The 20,526-nt window shown below is 35.1% G+C and overlaps 1 protein-coding gene and 1 pseudogene across 3 annotated transcripts in view; both read left to right on the top strand.

Moving 5' to 3' along the window:
* Positions 1-717: 717 nt before the first annotated feature.
* Positions 718-20,526, top strand: part of LOC125658563 (monocarboxylate transporter 14-like) — a 33,225-nt gene continuing 13,416 nt past the window's right edge. For 2 of the 3 annotated variants that reach the window (XM_048889847.2, XM_048889845.2), the window contains exons 1-3: positions 718-1,826; positions 18,668-18,725; positions 19,408-19,690. In XM_048889847.2, the coding sequence (XP_048745804.2) occupies positions 19,489-19,690 (202 nt within the window). In that variant the 5' untranslated portion in view covers positions 718-1,826; positions 18,668-18,725; positions 19,408-19,488. Of the gene's footprint in view, positions 1,827-2,250; positions 2,574-18,667; positions 18,726-19,407; positions 19,691-20,526 lie in introns of those variants that run through there. The other variant, XM_048889846.2, reaches the window with a different exon arrangement.
* Positions 5,802-11,075, top strand: LOC125658564 (uncharacterized; annotated as a pseudogene).

The raw sequence follows: 20,526 nt of genomic DNA, 5'->3' as shown, positions 1-20,526 counted from the left end.
GGACACGGGGAAAAGCTACAAGAGTCCATCTCCTCCCTCTGTCAATGATAATGCTGGGGAAGAGCAGACGTAACTCTACGAGTGGTCTAGGGCTATCGTAAGTGCTCCTACATGCACGTAAATGAGCAATATGGCCGCCATGCTGGCCCTGCATGAAATCATTTTGTTGTGGTATCTACCTGACTGAGTTTATTGACAATGTGGAGGAAGGGACTTGCAGTCTGCTTTTACACAAGAATATTGTGCAGTCCGAGCCCGAATTGAAATTGATTATAGTTAAAAGCAGTCATTGATTATAGTTAAGAAGCAGTCACACCGGATAACGCTAACGAAGGTCCAACAGATAACAAAATTGTCAATCTATTCGTCTCTGTACCTTTGCGTTTCTTTTCCGTTTCTTTACGGCCAACGCGTTCCTTGTTCTAAGAAGTACGGTCTATTCGGTGGAAGGTTTTCAGCATGTTCAAAACTTGAAACGTACATTTACGGACTATTGAGTCCGCTTATTGTACGTTGATTATGCGTTTTAATCGGAACTCATTTGTTTATTTTCCTGTGCTTATTCAATTCTTATCCGTTAATGTGTCATGGCCGGGCTACTACCGGACATGCAGCGTGTCAACCGAAGATGTGATGGACACCAACCGCATGTTTACGGACAACACACGCATTAAACTGGCGGATAACGGTTGTCAAACGGAGGTCCACAGGACCGGTACAAGTTCGTTCGTCTAGCATTGAAAGAACGTTACATCAGTTTCTCACGCGTCCCTCGTTCGTTTAACCCGGTATATGTCCGTTATTCAGACGGTAATGTTCGTGAATAGAGCCCTCGGGAATACGATCATTATTGGTCGTAAATCGCAACTTCTGGTAAAACGGTCGTACGTGCTACGTCACAATTACGTCTACGTTTATGATCTACGACTGGTTAGTGAAACGGCCACCTGGGGTCCTTTGGATCTCATTGCATCCGGCCGTAGGATTGCTTTAATTTTCTTTGATGCATGGGCCATTACAAGGAAAACGTATTTAAAACTTCATTTGCGCTTTGAATTTCCTTTCAGTTGTTTTCTACGTCAGGTATAAGTTGTGTTACCAGATGACGTGTAAAGGACGTTTTTAAATCATACATTTGAATGTATTTGTCATCATGGAGTTCTTTTCACATTAATTGAATTTTATCCTTATCATATACTGAATTGAGGTGGTGATTACGTCTAATAAAATCAACTGCAATTTAGAATATAGATGTACAAATAAGGCGAAACCACAGAAGTTTTATTGTTGCGCTGATTGTGGACATATCTCAGAATAGCTATCAGCAAAATTTACTTGCAACACAAATTGTTGCCTGAGCATCTAATACAGACCTTTAAATACTAGTATATGCATTGTATACGGTCACGGATCTTTGCATTTTTATTTTCCGCTCATGCATGGACAACTATGGATTATTTCATTTAATACCGGTAACTGCTAGAACATGTTAGAGCCATTCGGACACTTTTATCGAAAGAAGGTTGTGTTTTGTCTTTCTTTTAACCCTTGTGAGAAAAAACTGGCTTCTGTAACGTCGTAGTAAGATTTCTGTCGTAACTGGTTGCATCAGATGATTGTACGTAGCGACGTAAAAGGTGATATACAAAGAAACTGACCACCCTATCCTATTCATATTGTCATTCAGCCGTGTGCATTATTGAACATCTGTGAATTTAGTTCGTTTGCCTGTTGATCGCCAAAGTTTACCTGTATACCTTATTTTCTTGTGAGCATGCCGCTGCACATAGACTAGCAACTTCAAGATTAAGGAGGCTTGTTTGATGGTAAGTTGAATTATATAACGAAATACTGCTTCCCTGTATATGTCTTACCACGGTGTAGTCAAATTCCTTAATATAAGATTTTATAAGATAATTTTGTACTCACAGAATAACCATCTGTTGTAACTTTGTATTGTTGTTCGAGGACGTAACTGTCGTAAACATAACTATAATTACATATCAGATCAAATGAACAATAATAAGAGGGCTGAGTACCTTCATGAAGATAATAGATTGACTTGTGAGATTCTGCTATCATACACAAAGCTTCAGCTCCTGACAACATTTGGTATCTTCGGATGTTATAAATAAGGAAATGTAAAATGCGGAACCACTCAGTGGTCTTCCTCTCCATCGCAAATTTTGTTTACGTTGCCGATATGTAGAGCCATTCATGCATGATTATCGACATGATGTTGTGTTTCGTCTTTCTCCTTTTAACCCTTATGGGAAATCACAAGCTTCTGTCTCGTCTTAGTAAGATTTTTGCCGTAACTAGTGGTATCAAATAATTCAACGTAGCGACGTGAAAGGTGAATTTTGAATATGAGACACATGTATAAAAAAAACTAACAACCCTATCCTGTATTCATCTTGTCATTCAGCCGTGTATATTGCTGAACATGCGTGAATTCAGTTCGTTTGCCTATTGGTCGATTTTATTTGTGTACCGGTACCTTATTTTCTTGCGAGTATGTCGGTGCACATATGCAAGAAACTTGAATGAGGATTTAAGAAGCTTGTTTTATGGTAAGTTGAATTATAACGGAATATATTGCTACACCGTATATGACGTACCCTGATATGGTCAAATTCCTTTATATCAGTTCTTATGAGATAATTTTGCACCCACAGAATAACCATTTGTTGTAACTTTGTATTGTTGTTCGAGGACGTAACTGTCGTAAACATAACTATAATTACATCATATGCACAACAATAAGAGGGCTGTGTACCTTGATGAAGATAATAGATTGACTAAAGCGGTAAGTAAATTTTATTATCGACACGTCCTATTCTGATCTCCCGTTACATTTGGTATTTTCTGGAGGTTTTAAATAAGAATCGTAACATGCGGAACTTCTCAATAGTCTTCCTTTCTACCACAACTTTGCTTGCGACGTCGTTTGGCCAACACCGACGGATTACATAATTTTACAGCACGTGAAAATGCAAGAATAGAAATCAAATTGTTTATTGTATTAGTCACAAAAGTAAACTTTATTCTGTGTTTATTCAACTTTTTACCTTGAAGAGGTTAGCAAAGGGTTGTCGATAACCACAGCGGAAAAAAAAATCTTATTTCTGCAGTTATCGCAGAGACATATATAACTTTAAAAAAAAATATATGTCTCTGGTTATCGAGACATCTTTAGAATAATAATTTGAGACATTGTCATCTTAGTGTAATTAAAAGAATAGTTTGATTCCTGTTCTTTTTCACCTCATTGGGTTTTATTATGCTAGGAATATTCATACATAATGTCACCACGAAGTATGAAAATACGGGTTAAGATTTCAAATGTCAGCCAGAGGAGATCAAACCCAAAAAGACGAAAAGATTCTCAGACCCTCTGTCAGAATTGGACATAAACTCGCTTATCATTTTCAAACTTCGTGGTGACGGTATCATCCAATTCAAATTTTAAATCAAAACCAGGATTTTCCTTCTCCATGTCGATGATAGCATCTAAGAAACTGTCCGTATTTATATCATATCCTCTTTCTCTGAAAGTGTTCTGTGTTAAAATATTTCTTCACCACTTTCCAATTTGTTTCTTTTTATAAATGCTGTCCGATTTTGTTATCACTGCAGTCCGATAATACTGACACTGCTTGATCGAGAGTGCAAATGTTTGGTCAAGGCTTCTCATAGGTTGCAAACATGCTTTACTTTTGTACTCAGTGACCAATCACAGTGAAAGAATGACATAACATGGTCATCCAAACTCACTGTTATTGAAACCAAACGGCCAATCAGGGAATGAAATTTTAGCGACAATACGCATTTCCTTTTCCTATAGCCAGGGTCTCAGAATGATGAATATTTATTACAGTTTAGGAATGGTAAATGACGAGTTGTTCGCCTTCATGGTCAAGATGAATTCGTACTTAAACCATTAAATATCCATCATTTACAAGAGGACAACAGGCACTAACCTATTGGATATGAATTCACGATTTTGGTAGAAACCTCGTGTTAAATAGACTTACATGTATGAAGCCAGATTCAATTCATTTATTAGCATGTGAACTCCTTCTCTAAGACCTGAATTCTTGGTTCAGTCACGAGTTTCACAATTATGGGAAAAGTCGCTATATATGCCCGTGATCACTTCACCGTGACCCAGTTCATCAACTCGTGCATATTTGATGATAAGAGAACACATTAAAAGTGGGAATTGGCTCCGGTTTATTTTTTTTATATAACAAACTAATGAGAAGATACGGTTCAATGGGCGAAACTCCTTACAATATCGTTGGATGCAATGTATGACTTTAAATGCAATAAGCTAATTCAGTAAGAATAATTGCCCTTATACGTACAATCTGTAGGCAGGTGCTGCTAAAATCTTAAATTGCTTTCGTGGGTAGCACAGTATAAAATATGAACTCTTAAACGCTTTGAAAAAAATTGCCTGTATAAATTAGAAAAACGAACGTTGTAATTTCATACGTTTTCAACGAAAAATGTATATTTCCATTTGAAATTGATCTCCATCTGATATGGATAAAACATTTAAGAAATATAATCTTTGAAAGTACACGAGGGTCTCAACTGCGACGCTTTTTGCCAGCATACTAACGCGCTTCATTAAAAGTATGTAGCTGGAGAACTGTAGCTCTCTGAAAAAATATTGGAACATATCAGAGAGCTACAGATCCACCCCTTATAAAAACCTTTGATATACGGCGCACAATTGAGGCCTTACTTGTATTGCTGCCTTATAACTTTAATATAAAAAATTCCTTAACAGACTTGTGTCCAAACGTACCTTCAAATATTCATTAGAGCTCCATACGACCCGAGAATTCACAGTTTCAAGTGATTTCATTTGTTGGCGTAGCCATGTTAGGTAGCCAGTCAATTTGAACTTTGTTACTATTGGCATCTACTCATAATATTCGTTACAAGTTATGTACTCGATATTTATTCCCGAGAGCTACAGTTCTGCAGCTTAAACTCAAAAATGATTTCCCCCCCCCCCATATTTGCAATGAATAAAAGGTACACCCTCCGAAATCAACATTGTGAAAGATAAAATGTTTTTTTAAAAACAATTTTCCACAAATACAGCCGTTTTAATCGAACGTGCTTTTAATCGAACTAGATATGTTTAAGATAACTGAATATAATTAGTTCTACATCTGGTACATTTATGTTTAAAGCGAACGAGTCCGGTGTGGAAACAAGGTTTGCCTCATTCAGGATAAATCTATGTGAAAGTTCGTACATTTACCGATATCCTGCGGATTTGTGTTGAAACGGAAGGTATACGGTGGAGAAAAGATTGAAACAGCACAAATGAAAACTAGGGTGAAATTTACGGTCCATAGTAAGGGGAACTTACACATTTATTTCATTATATATGAAATAGCTAATTTAAGGCTAACACAGAATTTATGCTTGAACGGAATTGAAAGTCATCTCATTATTAATCTAAATGTTAAGATATACAAGTATTTAGTTTTAAAATGAGCTGCCAGAAATCCTCCCTATTTAGGATTGGAGTGCTGCGGTCACTAAGTCTGTTGGTTAAAAAATAATGTATCAAACACAAGACGTTTAACTTGCTGACTTAATAAGATAATGAATTGTCGTTGTTTTATACATACCACACTCCCTGTTGTACATGTAAGTACACACATACACGGTATTATGTGTAAATACATGTACATGTGCTTTAATGACGTTTTGTCAAGGGGGAATATAAACTACGTGTGTTCTTTTCATCCTCTACTCATCGGTGTCGCTAACACCTCTGTCAATGCCGGAATTTCAGAACTCTGGTAAAACGCTTTGTAAATTCTTATACAAACGTTTAACTTATTCGCTTAATCAATTTATGATGCAAAATTTTACGATATAATTGTTTTATCGCTTGTATACATTCCCAAATTGATGGTTTTAATCAAAATGAATCTTTTCTCCCCAATACTTCGTTCTTAATGAGTTCCTCATTAATATTCATAACTAACCGAAAACGAGGCTATCGGGTGCATCGGGTGTTGTCAACATATACAATATGGCGGAAAATATGAAAGCGTCTAACAACTCGACCCGAGATTTGCAGCTTATTCCCGACGGTATAACATTCGGATTTGTAGAAGATTCCATCAAATCGACATCTTCAAGCCTGGGACAGAAAGAAATAAACAAAGGCTACAAGTACTTCAGTGAGAAATACATTTCTGATATAAAAGGTTGGTAGATCGATCGATCGATCCCTTAGTCACTAAGTTAGTGAGTCTTACTTTCACTAAAGTGTTTGGTAACGCACGCTTCGTAGCGACAATTATTTTGCATTTAAAAGTTTAGATCTTCAAGAACAAGTCACGTATAAATTTCTGCTTTGCCTTTCTCTAATTTATAACCAAATATTGCATATGTGATTATGCAAACAGCTTACCAGATTACATTAAAATGCCTCTGGGAAATCTTTTGCATTCCTATCTGTGCAAAGAAAATAATAATGAACTTTTCAATTTTGGAAACTGTCAATATATATAATACATAATGTACATTGTCAACTAAGAAACAATGCAACTAACTTGAAAGTAGATCTATATAGCATCACAGTTTATCAGATACTCCAATGTGTACAAATTGTATTAATTCTGTTGAAAATGCCTACCATTACTTTTTTTGTTTATCCAAAGTATACACATTGCAGAAATGCATTGTTACAAGCCATACAAAATATTACAAATTGCTATTATCCAACAACCTACACTTGAACTGCTGTTATTATAGGGTAGTCCTAATCATGGAAAAAAGAATTAATATAAAAATATTTGAAGCATCACTGCAACTAAACGTTTCTACTTCTACTATTGTTTTCCTCTCTCATGGTTATTTTCTTATTCATATATTAGATCTACATACTATTTACATGTGACGGGAGAGGGCTGAAATATCCTGCTATGCCTTTTGCCCAATCTCATTCACGTATTAGTGAATAAAATATTGTTGGGTTTTTTTTAATCAGGGTACTGTATATAAAGCATAAGTAGAAATATTGTTGATTGGGTTGTTGGCTTCACAAAAAGGCTCGGTAAGCAAAATAAAAAAAAGTTTATATGCCAAAATTACACATGTATATTTATATTAAAAATGTACGAAAGTCTACATATTATGTACAGGTATATATATATATATAAAAGTTTATATGCCAAAATTACACATGTATATTTATATTAAAAATGTACGAAAGTCTACATATTATGTACAGGTATATATATATATATATATATATATATATATATATATATATAAGAGATTGAAAACCATAATGCATATGTAATGCATGTATATATATATATATATATATATATATATATATATATATATACACATACATACATACACACATGCATTACATATGCATTATGGTTTTCAATCTCTTTTTTACAAATGTATGAATATTCTTGAATCCCAACTTTTGGTACGAGGTGGATCAAATCTGTTTACCTTTTTTATGATTTACATATAGTTGTCATGATTGAAAGGTGTATGCAAATAGATTATATACAATAATGATATTTATGACTATATGACAGTATACATATTCCCTATGCATAGTCCCTGGGTACCTTTAGTTGTTGATCAAACATATCTTACTTAATTGCAATGTTTATGTTTATGCCCCATTATTTGGCAATAAACTATCTGTATCTGTATATAAAGTGTAAGTACTTTCAAGGTGAGATCTGCCATGCGTGCAGCTAACCAGATACCTGGAAGGGGTCCCACTAGTGTGGACGTTACCCGGAATTCTGCACAGAAATACAAAGGAACCGACAACAACTCTCGGGGGGGTTGTTACCCAATATATTTTTCATTTGGATTACAAAATAACAAATAATATTTGAATTGTCAAAAAGGTGACTCTATGTGCCTGTACTTACATAGAGCAAGATCCTGCAATTTAATTATTCCTCCCCACACCCCTCCAAACACTATCCTGTTGGTACTGTTGCATCCTTAGAATGGCTCTAGCTGATTCTGATAAATGTATTTATATTAAGTATTTTCAGTACTTCATTTTTTATTAGGGAGAGATTTAAAATAGGCTGTGCCTGCTGCCCAATCTCATTAATTTTGAATAAAATATTTTTTATGTGTGTACTATCAACATGATCAAGTGAATACTTTTCTCTCAAAGATACGTAATATTGTTTGTACATACAATATATAATTGATTTCAGGATGTTTGGATACTAGGATGCATCTATCAGTATATTATGCAGTTATTTCTGTACATGTTTAGTTTTTTGGGTTCACATTAGATTACAATTAAGTTGTTCATGATTATATTTTGTTCAGAAATAATATGAAATTTAATGTTCTTATGAAAACATAGAAAATTTACAATTGATTTTTCTTTACTCTTTAGTGTACCCAACAGACCTTGGCTGCTTGATACGAGCTAAATCCTATCGCTCACAAAGGAAAAATGAAGCACCACATGATGTAGAGGTATACATGTATATTCTTTTCAATGTCATTTGATAAGGGGCAGGATCAAAAGATCAATGTCGGTTAAAGATCTAAATTCAAATAATTAAGAGGAAAGAAGGAAAAAATCCTGTAAGTTTCTGCCATTCAAAATGGATTACATTTTAGTGTTAAAACCACAAAATAATATTACATTTTAATGAACATCTAATAGTGTTAATGTATGAGTAAACAATAGAAAAGATATAGTTTTATTTATACTCATATGTTCTTACTTGTTAATTGATTAGTTTCAGGATTCATCATTTAGTTTCGGGGGGGGGGGGTCTTGGTGAAAACTATGTGAATTTAGTTTTTTGTCAGACACTAAACTTTTGATCTCACCCAACTGTGAATTTTTACAGGTTTCACATTTATTTCATTTGATCATTCTCATCTCTCAATTTTCAATTTAGACTTATTACTATATATCAGTTATATATCTTTTGAATGTAATGAATGTCTTATGTTATGAGTTCAGGGAGTAAATTTCTGGTTCATGATAGTTGCACAAGTTTGACAAACCAGAATTATGCTCTCTGAACTAACAAAATAAGACATTCATTTCATAAGCATGCATAAAAGCCCTTATCTAATTTCATGTAATTGTAATATTTTTAACAGAATTTTCAATTTTACTATACAATGTATATATGCATAAGGTGCTTTGTAAGAATTACTGGGAGTGTTTTCTTTTACATATGTGTACAATATTTCTCTATAATGTTATTACAGGTTGTAATCAGGAATGGTCCATCATATGACAGCAAAGCCAGCAACTGTTCTTGTGCCATTGGATCTGGAGGATGTTGTGGACATATTGCTGGTCTGCTATATTCGATAGCCCACATGAAGACAACTGGAATGACAGCTATTCCATGTGATGTGGCCAAAACATCCCTTCCACAAACATGGCACATTCCAAGAGGTGAGAGGATTGCTGGGTCAGTGTCCGATGATGTCACAGTCCAAGGATATGACCCAAAATTTCCACAAAGACAGACCAGAGGACTAAGATATACTCTGTACAACCCAATTCCATCTAGTGCAGAGAAACTTGATGTTTATAAATTGTGTGAGAACTTAAGTGTAGTGGACAAGACATGTTTATTTCTCTCTAATGTCTCCTTAAGTGCCCAAAATAAGGATGTGGATACAAGATTTGGCAAATTCCCTAAAGGCTCTCCACTCGCCACACAGCAAAAACTTCACAGTGACTATGTATTGAGTATTTTGGATGCAGGGGATTTTCCAAATATACCCATGAAAAATCACATGGATAACGAACTTCAGGTAGTCCTCAACTACAACAAGAGCATCCAATTCCAATCATTAACTTTATCAGAGAATGAATGCTTCAAAATAGAAAAAAAGTACCCGTCTTCAATCCCAGGATCCAAAGTGGCACAGGATTCGAAAGGATAGAATCACTGCATCAGTAGCAGGGGACATCATAAAAAGAAGGAAAGGTAACGTGGGACAGCATACAAATAATTCTGTAATATATTTAATCAAGAAATGATAAGTAACTTGCCATATTATATCCTATAGTAATTTCCCCTGATTTACACCAATGAATCAAATTTGATAGTTATCTGTATTACACCATGTGTATTGTTACTATTGAAACAGATGAAATTTAGATCGATAAGAATTCTAATTTGATGATCTTTATGTTTATAATATGATGGAAATGTATTTTTACTTTTAGAGTATGGTCCACTAGTTGAAAGACTACAGTCAACTAGAAAGGTTGTGACCTCTAGCATGCGACATGGGATAGCCTGTGAGCCTCTTGCAGCAAATGCCTATGTTGAGGTATATAAAGACCTAAAGTTAATATTTCTCTCACAATAGTTAGACCGACTTGCTAAAAACAAATTTCATTTCAATTTACTTTTCAGAAAATTAATGATAGTTGTAAAATGTTTTAAAAGTTTAATTTTCATTCAAATTTTTTGTCTTATAACTTCAGAAATGTCAGATAACATATGGATCTACTTATACAAGTATATCCTAATGCAAGTTCTAAAATTTGTTTTTAAAAGTTCAAATTTCATTTGCAGAAAATGAACAATGACCTCAACATCTACCCTTGTGGATTAGTGGTGAATCCTTGGTCCCCATGGTTAGCTGCTACTCCAGACCGCAAGATGTATTGCCCAACACTGAACCCCAAGTATGGACTCCTGGAGATCAAATGTCCAGTGAATCCTTTGTCAGAATGCCAGTACCTCGCCAAGGATGAAAATGGATACAAACTCAAGGAGAACCATGCCCATTTCTTTCAAGTCATGATGCAGATGGTAGTGACAGGAATGGAATGGTGTCATTTCTTTGTGTGGACCTCAGAGGAGAGCCATTTGGAATTGATTTGTTTTAATATGGACACTTGGAAAGTAATGAAAGGAAAGCTTGATGATTTCTTTTTCTACCATTATTTGAATTAAATTTAATTGCTATTCAGCTATTTGATACTTTATTTTTGGTCAAAGCTTAATATATTTACTAGTAAATTAAAAATGTACATGTTCATTCTTAGGAATTATATTATTACGGCAATACATGAGCAAATTCAGATGGCTGATAAAGACTTTGTTCGTTTTTATGGAATACAGGTTTTGACTGTGGAGTATTTGACTCATTTAGTGACCTTGACATTAACGATGACCTTATTAACCTTGACATTAACGATTACCTTATTAATAAACTTCACTTGAGGATAAATTGCATCAGAATTGACCTCCCATACAAGTTTTATGGAAATATGCATAGTACTTGACTTATATATAATACATGTTAAGTAATATAAATATTTAGGGTTACTTTGACCTTTACATGTACATGGTTTTGAATCTCTTAACTGACCTTCCTGCAAGTTTCATGAGAATGTGGTTCATTAATGAAAATGTAACTGACAGGCAGGCAAACAAAAGTGATCCCTTTGTAAAGATACTTGTGCATTACTTCAAGGAATCTACTTAGACCAATCTTTCACTAGAGGACCTTTAAACAATGTTAGCAAATGTGCTACTGTCCACAACTGGTTAATAGTACCAACCATTGATAAGGGTATAACACTATCAAAGAGATGGTACTCTTTGACCCGGCGGATGTGTCTTTCCACATGTATCCTCAATTTTGCAATGATTTGTGTTTGTTCAACTTCTTGCTTTGTGAACTGGCCTTGACTCATAAGAAAGGGTGGGGTGTTGATTGAGATTCGAGTACCCTCTAAAACTTTGTTAAGAACAAAGCCTTTATCAGCCATGATAGAATCTCCACTTTCCAAAAGATCTATCAAACCACTGAGTTTTGTTATCTCAACATCTGACATAGAGCCTATAAACAAATTAGAAACAAAACTTAGAGCACCATGAGGGGCTATGCCCACTAGACCTTTCCATGTGTATGTACTTTTATAAGAGGAATAACATTTAGAACCAAGTGCAAGAGACGATCAGGTCTTTCTGTTTTGATCTCAGTACAATCAATGATGACGCGGGTATGTGGGTAGAGCGATTTAAATGACTTTGGCATTTTTTCATTTATCTGTTGTCTACTTGGCCATATGTTGATGCATCCCAATGCAAAGTATAAGAAATTTGCCCAGGTTATAATCTTCCTACTAACAGTTGAAACATGACAATTAAATCGAATGGCAAGATCTTGTTCCATAAGCCCACACTTCAGTCTACACAAGAACATAAAAAATTCATCAATGAGTAACATGTTTCTTTGCCTTCCCACAATGCTTTGCTCATTTACCTTCTCACTAGCTTGGTAGTAATAGCTATGCAAAGAATTAGCTGCTGGTTTGACATAATCAAAAACTGCTGTAAACATTGACAAAGAAACAAAGCCAGTGTAAAAAAGAATCATGGCATTGTCAGCAGAAAATCTTTGCACCCCAAATCTTTCTATTTCAATTTTGTCTTTTAAACCTCTTATTTCATCTTCCCTTTTCTTTAATAGTTCTTCTAACTCCTTAATGGGCTCCCTCTTCTTCTGTAATTCCTCTGTTTTACTATTCATAAAAGATTGATTCAACACTTTGAATACATATATATAAATAATACATGTAGATTGATATATATACTCACATGTCATGACCTAGATGATCCAGCACCCAACTGTCCAGCAGTAAATGATCATGTTGTGAGTTAAATCATCCAAAATAGCTATTTACAATGACAAACTAATGCTCAATTTCATAAAGTATGTCAATTGCATAACCATCTTGAGAATGATTCATAATGAAAAAACATTCTGAATAAGTAATAAATCTGGAAAATAAAAAGCTAAAATATTGTGTCATTTGATTTATCAGTAGTATTTATATGACCTGTCATATACATTATGTACTTGTAATTGTATATAAGTAAGTCAGTACTATATTTTCTCAAACATTTTTCACATTAAACTTAAATTTACATATCAAGAATAAAAGTATTGAATAATACACCTCATCAGAACTTCAGGCCAGTGAAAAAGATAATTGTTTCTTGTAACAAAAACAAAGAAAATAATTTATATAAAATTGTATTATATGTCTGTGCTGATACTCCATATGAATATTTTACTGTCAATTTCATGACTAACTTGGTAGACAACAAAAAGCTTAATGTATAGATTGACATTTTATAGAAATTACCCATCCTCATTTGTAGTCCTGTGCAAAGCATCTGTGTCAACCTCCATATTGTCCTCATTTTCAACATCATATGTTAGTTCCCTCTTTGCTCTTTTCTCTGGTAAAGGATGCTTGAATATATCCCGCCTTGGAGTTGTTTCATCTGTCCAGTTGAAAATGGATGGAACACTGCCTGGTTTCAATGTTTTTCTTAATGGTGTCCATTTAAAATCTGTATTCTGGAAATGTCGTGAACACACTACTGTATGCTCAGTTATCTGCAATGATAAGTCATGCTGGGTTCCTCATGTCACTTATGCTATTTGACCTAGTACTAAAAAGATTGTTCTTTGATTGCCAAATGTGATTTTTATTAGGCACGTAGCTGCCTATATTTAATGCAAGTACATAACTGTGTACACACCATCTGCTAGAGAGATATACAATTGAAATATCTGTACCTCAAAAATACATCAGTCATTCAGAAGTCCAGTTTGAATTTCAAATCATGTCGAATACCACTTTAATGTACATCATATATGTACATGTCGTAGACATATCTAGGCTATTCTTTGTTATCAATAATATTCATATAAGTAATTTAAGATAAATGCATAGCTTTATAAAGTTAATGTTTATATCAAATCAATTTTTTAAATTCTATGCATTTGCAATTACAAATTCAATGTAAACTAGCTTAATTAAGCTATTTCCATTAAGCTTAATAAAGCTATAGGCCTATAACTAAAACTATTGAGATTGTCCTGGACCTGTAAAAACAGTTCTGTATCAAGTGAAGTATGTGGATTATCATATAGATCTCCGAAATTTGGAACCTCAACATTTACAGGAGCGACCATGACCATGAGTAATCAGTTATTGACTCGATGAGCAAGTTGATCTCAGTGAGTGAAGTGCAAAATTCTGGCTTATGTGTGATTCCCCTACATCAGATTATCAGCAACATCATCAGCTGATCATGAGATAATATTATGTAATTTCATTGTAATCTGAATTGTAACATTTGACATCATGGATCTATGTCCTCTATGAAACTTTCGTGCAACTATGGGCACATCCAGGTACAGTGTATTAGGCTATTATAAAAATACCGGTTGAATGCATGGTATGGTATACGCCTATATCGTAAACTTGCAGTTAATATTACGCCAAACCTTAAACAATGGGCCCGGGTCCCTCCTTATAGCATATATCCACGCCTTCTTCGTTTCTTCTTGTGAAGGAAATCTGTGAAATGTCAGCTCTGGATGGAGTTTACCGTTGCCGTTACACTGCGGAACACAACAGTGTTTCCCAGTCCATGCAGTCGCCATTGTTTACTGCGTAACCCTATAGCCTCGTTTTCGATTTTCTGGCGAGGCTTATGAATATTCTTCGAGAATGGAGTATTGTTTGGCGTTATATTGTCTACATTAATCATTCTAATTCTTAAATTCCGTTCCGTCTTCCGTTCCACGGTTTAGCAACACCCTTGTGCAGGGAGGGATCTTTATCGTGCCACAAATGTTGCAACACGGGACCTTGATGTTTGCGGTCTCATCCGAAGGGCCGCTCTAATTAGTCGACTCTTACGACAAGTAAGGGGGCACTAGGGACGTATTCTAACCCGATTCCCACGGAATTTGACTTCCTATTTAAGGAATAAATATCGTGTCATGTAATATCAAAATTAATATTTAATTTAGATTAATTGAATATTGTTTAACGTCCCTCTCGAGAATATTTCACTCATCTGGAGACACGTCACCATTGCCGATGAAGGGCTTCAAAATGTAGGCCTATGTTCGGCGCTTACGGCCTTTGCGCAGGAGGGATCTTATCGTGCCACACCTGCCGTGACAAGGGGTATCGGTTTATTGTGGTCTCATCTGAAGGACCACCCCATAAAGTCGCCTCTTACGACAAACAAGGGGTACTTAGGACATATTCTAACCCAGATCCCCAACATGACCAAACTCTAAGTTAGTTGGAACTAGTATATAAAACATTAACAAGAGTACCAGAAACGGTACAGACTACGCCAATTACAAGCTTATGTATGTTTTCTTAGGCCATGAGTTATAGAACTTTATTGAAGGTAGTATCAGCCATCATCAAGCCGTGACATCTATGAATGAAATGTCCCAGCTTACAAACTGTGAGAGGAGGTCAATAGACAAATCAAGAGCTATATGTAAAGGATATAAGCCTCAAACTGTCCATTCTGTGAGAGAAAGAACTGATCGAGGCCCGCAGGGCCGAGATCAGTTCTTTTTCTCACAGAATGGACAGTTTGAGGTTTTTTCCTACTTAAAACATTGCATCTTTTGTTCTAAGAATGGACAGACTCAGGTAAACCCATTGACGATAATAATTATGAATAAAGCTATTTTTGAATAGTCTGACAATATAACCAGTCTTGCGTAGAATTATGTTTCTTTTGTTCACTTATTGGAAAGTGTCAGATAAGTAGTCTTCTACTGCAGGTTGTATATTCACTCTTGCTATAGTACTGAGCCATATCAACATGTCTTCCTCTGATGGGGAGAGCATTTACATTGCACAATCAAAAAGGATTTTAGTGAAGTACTGCAAATATTATCTTAATGAGTGTTATATTCTGGGTATGGAGGGTGAAAAAGTTATGGAGCCAAATTTTGATCTGAAAAGCATTGTGTTTTCGAATATTTGGATGAGGAAATAATTAACGCCAGCCAAAATAACCCAATACGCCTATCTCGTGAAATGAAATTATTCATGAAAGCGAAAATGATAATTCAGAATTAGGATATATGCTATTAAAGAAAGCATAGAAAAAGCCTTGTGAAGAAGTTTCGGAATGTGCCTCTGAATCCAGCGAAATTCAAATACAGTATGGAAATATGTCTTTCTAATTTAAGTTTTGATGCGATATAGTAATGGCCAATGGAATTTAAAAATTGTGAATCTTACGAGTTGAAGCAGAGAATTCTACGAAAGGGAAATATCGTTTTTAAGTGTTTCAGTGATTTTTCCGATATATGTGTTGATTCCTACTTGTAGGGAATTCAAAATTAAATTTGTATCTCTTTGACGAATGTATTGTCTTGCTCTTATTTTCAGCCTACCTGTAGACGTCTCATAAGTTATTGGGTTTACCTGGCACTGTCCAATAAGTTGACAATTACTGTCCATTATTTTTAAGAACGGACAGTATCTTTCCATCCTTAAAAATAATGGACAGCAAATGTCAACTTATTGGACACCTACAGGTATCCTTTTCACTACAAGTGCACTTTCTCCTATATAAAAGCCTAAAAAGACAAAGGATTGCGTAACAGTCCTGTCTATAACATATATCACAAAACATGAAAATATCACAATTTATAAACATACAGATAAGAACTAAATGAAAAGAGACAATAAACACACGAATATCATTGAGGATCAAAATAATGTTTTAGATAGGCTGATTTAAAAGATGTGGTAGTTGTGCATTTTCTTATAAAATCTGGTAATGAGTTCCATAAAATTGCTGCTATATTGATAAAAGAACTTCTAAAATATTCTGTTTTGGCTCTTGTAACATAAATAAAATTAGTAGAGCTCTGTCTTGTATTTCTTGCGTTTACCTCATTCACAAATCTAAAAACATGCAAATACTCTGGAGTTATATGATGTAAAACTTTAAATATAAGAATAATTTTTCGAGTGCCTCCTTTGACACAAAAGTACTCAATCTCCTTAAAACACTTAGTTTCTGACTAAGATTTTTACATAAGGCATCTGTGTGATAAGACCACGTAAGACATTCATCGATGTACACAGCTAAAAGTTTGGCACATTTGACATTTTCTATAAAAATGTCACCAACATTAATACAAAGGTTTCTACATTTCGTTAAGTTCTGTGACGTTCCTATTAAAATATATTGTGTTTTCTTTAAATGTATTGTTAATTTGTTCTTATGCATCCATTCCATAGAACTTACAAGATCATCCTTTAACTTTTTATATTTTATTGAAAGTAAACATTAACGGCAAACTAACAACTCAACTTTATGACAAACGGGATTATTTCAGCTTCTCCATCGCCAACTTCCCATATTTATGTAGCAATATTCCATTATCACCTGCATATGGTGTTTATATATCTCCACTGATTCGATATGCAAGAGCTTGTTCTGCGTATAGTCGGTTTTTAAATCGAGGTAAGCTACTGACAAACAAGTTGATGGTAAAGGGGTTTCAACAGTCTCGATTGAAGTCAGCATTTCGCAAATTCTATGGTCGTTATAACGATCTAGTTCGTCAATACAACCTATCATTGGGTCAAATGCTGTCTGACGAGTTTCATACTGATTGTTAAGCCGTTCTTGGCACACTTATTTTAAATGCGGATAACTCCGTTTACCTGAACAGGATATAGGGCTCACGGCGGGTGTGACCGGTCGACATGGGATGCTTACTCCTCCTAGGCACCTGATCCCACTTCTGGTGTGTCAAGGATTCCGTGTTTGCCCAACTATCTATTTTGTAACTTGTAGGAGTTATGAGATTGATCACTGTTCGTTATCTTCACCTTTCATCTAAAGATTTCTAAGAAACATCTTGTGTGGTATCCTCTGCATATATATTGACTGCAGAGTGCTTGAGACATGTTGGGTAGTCATTTACAAACAATAAAAAACAGAGGACCCAATATAGAAACTTGAGCTCTGTGTACCTGATCCCACCTCTGGTGTGTCCAGGGGCCCGTGTTTGCCCAACTATCCATTTGGTATTGCTTATAAGAGTTATGAGATTGATCACTTGTTCGTTATCTTCACCTTTCATTGATCACTGTTCGTTATCTTCGCCTTTCCTATTTTCCTAAAATTGACTAGGTTCAACAACCTGTGATTTTTTCAAACAGTAAAGATAAGTAGGAAATTGTTGGGAATCAAAATCCTTGTAATACTGTATGGACATCTTCAATTTGTTTACAAATGCCTTGGCTTGAAAAGTGTTAGAGAAGTTAAATGAACAAACCCTGTACTCACAGTATAGTACTTTCTCAAATCTGAGTAAGTTCCAACAGCCTTGTTATTTTCTCCAAAATTGAAGAAAACCAAAGTGTTTGATATATATGCGCTCATCTTCAATACCCATAGAAACACACTTTAAAATAAGAAGGCCCCCGCTTAAAAAGTGGTCGGGGGAATTAGCTGGACAAATAATGTACCGTTATATAACATTAAAATTCAAATAAAGGGATAAAATAAAGGTTGAAATGGATGAAAATTGCAACATGATCTAGAGTGACCCACAAAGACTTTATTTACACAGGACATTTCAGCGTGATATGTGACTGAGAAAATAGAAACGGAAAATGCCGAACAGACGGAAATTGCTGTACCATAATACAAAAACATTAGAATGGAAAGATTTAACTTAATGTTTACAGTTCAGTAAAAGTTGAATCTGTTGTCTGTGTAATTATCAGCCTATGATCTAGCTATGATTAATTTTTTAGTTCTTTACCTGGTCACCCTCCCACTGCGCCAGTTGGAAGACAACAATGTCAGAGAAAGGTCAGTGAGTGTTAGCAGATTTATACTTAGTATCAAAATAATTTTATGTCAGCTCACCACTGCTCAAGGTTAGGTTACATAACTTAAGGGATTAGTTCACGATTTTTGAAAACAAATATTTTCAAAGTTTTGACCTCCTGAATGCAAGAAAAAAAAGCAATATTTTACCCGTAACTCTGTGGTATGTAAACAAAGACTCGAGTCTTTTTATGTTTACAAATAAACAAATACATGTATATGAGAATGTAACTTTGTGATGTTATTTTTATTTTACAGTCACAAATTTAACTTTTATTTCACACATTTTACCTGAATAATAGACTTGGATCGATATCCATTTCTTTTGAACACTTCATTACATGTAACAATAACATTGGGTTAAATGCTGTTTATGTTTCATACCGATTGTTAAGCCGTTATTGGCACACTGATTTTGACTACGGATAACTCCGTATACCTGATCAAGGTGCAGGCCTCACGGTGGGTGTGACCGGTCGACAGGGGATGCTTACTCCTCCTAGGCACCTGCTCACACCCCTGGTATATCCAGGTGTCCGTGTTTGCCCAACTCTCTATTTTGTATTGCTTTTAGGAGTTATGAGATTCATCACTGTTCGATATTTTTACTTTGGAGTTTAACTGTAAAATTCGTCAATTGATTCAACCGATGATTTAATTTCAGAATATTCTAAGGAGAATAAATTGACTTCATCATTTGGATAAATCATATTCCACTTCCCAATATGATCCACATCTTCTGTTAATGATGGCGGAATATTATACACTGCCCGACCAAGGTTGGTCATGGATTGTGCTTCTGGCGTCCTTTGGATCTCACTGCATCCATGGTTTCTTCCTGACGGCCGTAGGGTTGCTTCAACTTTCTCTACTGGACCATTACAAGGAAAACGTATTTAAAACTTCACTTGCCCTTTCGATTTTCCTTGGATTGTTTTCTACATCGGGTAAGTTGTTTTAAACAGACGACAGGTAAAGATGTTTTAAGAACATATGTGCGTATGTATTTCTCATCACTTTTCACATTACTATGTGCATGTATAATATGTCCAATAAAGGTATCACAGGATGAAAATTTACCTTCCAGTGAACTGAAAGGTAACCGAATCAGTCACCTTTTAGTTACCATTTCATTATCATTCAGTTCACTGAATGGCAGGAACATTTCAATGACCATTCAGTAAAGCTTCAATGACCATTCAAATTTCAGTTACATTTTAGTAACCATACAGTGAGATTTCAATGAGCAGTCTTTCATATTTCATCTGTTTACAATTCATTACAACTAGTATGTGCAAATGAAATCTAAGTCAAGATTACTATGTTGTGCAATCATAACGGACTCCTTGTCTTCACCTACTAGTCATTTGTTCGTACATTTCGCAAATTCTATGGTCGTTATAACGATCTAGTTCGTCAATACAACCTCGCATTGGGTCAAATGCTGTCTGACGTGTTTCATACTGATTGTTAAGCCGTTCTTGGCACACTGATTTTGACTGCGGATAACTCCGTTTACCTGATCAGGATATAGGGCTCACGGCGGGTGTGACCGATCAACAGGGGATGCTTACTCCTCCTAGGCACCTGATCCCACCTCTGGTGTGTCCAGGGGTCCGTGTTTGCCCAACTATCTATTTTGTATTGCTTGTAGGAGTTATGAGATTGATCACTATTCGTTATCTTCACCTTGCATACAACTTATTTTATTGTTATTTAAATAGCGTTTAGAGTAATATGGATTTTACGCTTTACAAAATAAATTTATTATTATTAATATTAT

Source organism: Ostrea edulis, chromosome 9, assembly GCF_947568905.1.
Source record: "Ostrea edulis chromosome 9, xbOstEdul1.1, whole genome shotgun sequence".
Taxonomy (NCBI): domain Eukaryota; kingdom Metazoa; phylum Mollusca; class Bivalvia; order Ostreida; family Ostreidae; genus Ostrea; species Ostrea edulis.
The sequence above is the reverse complement of the archived record's forward strand: the minus strand, read 5'-3'. Positions and strand labels throughout refer to the sequence as shown.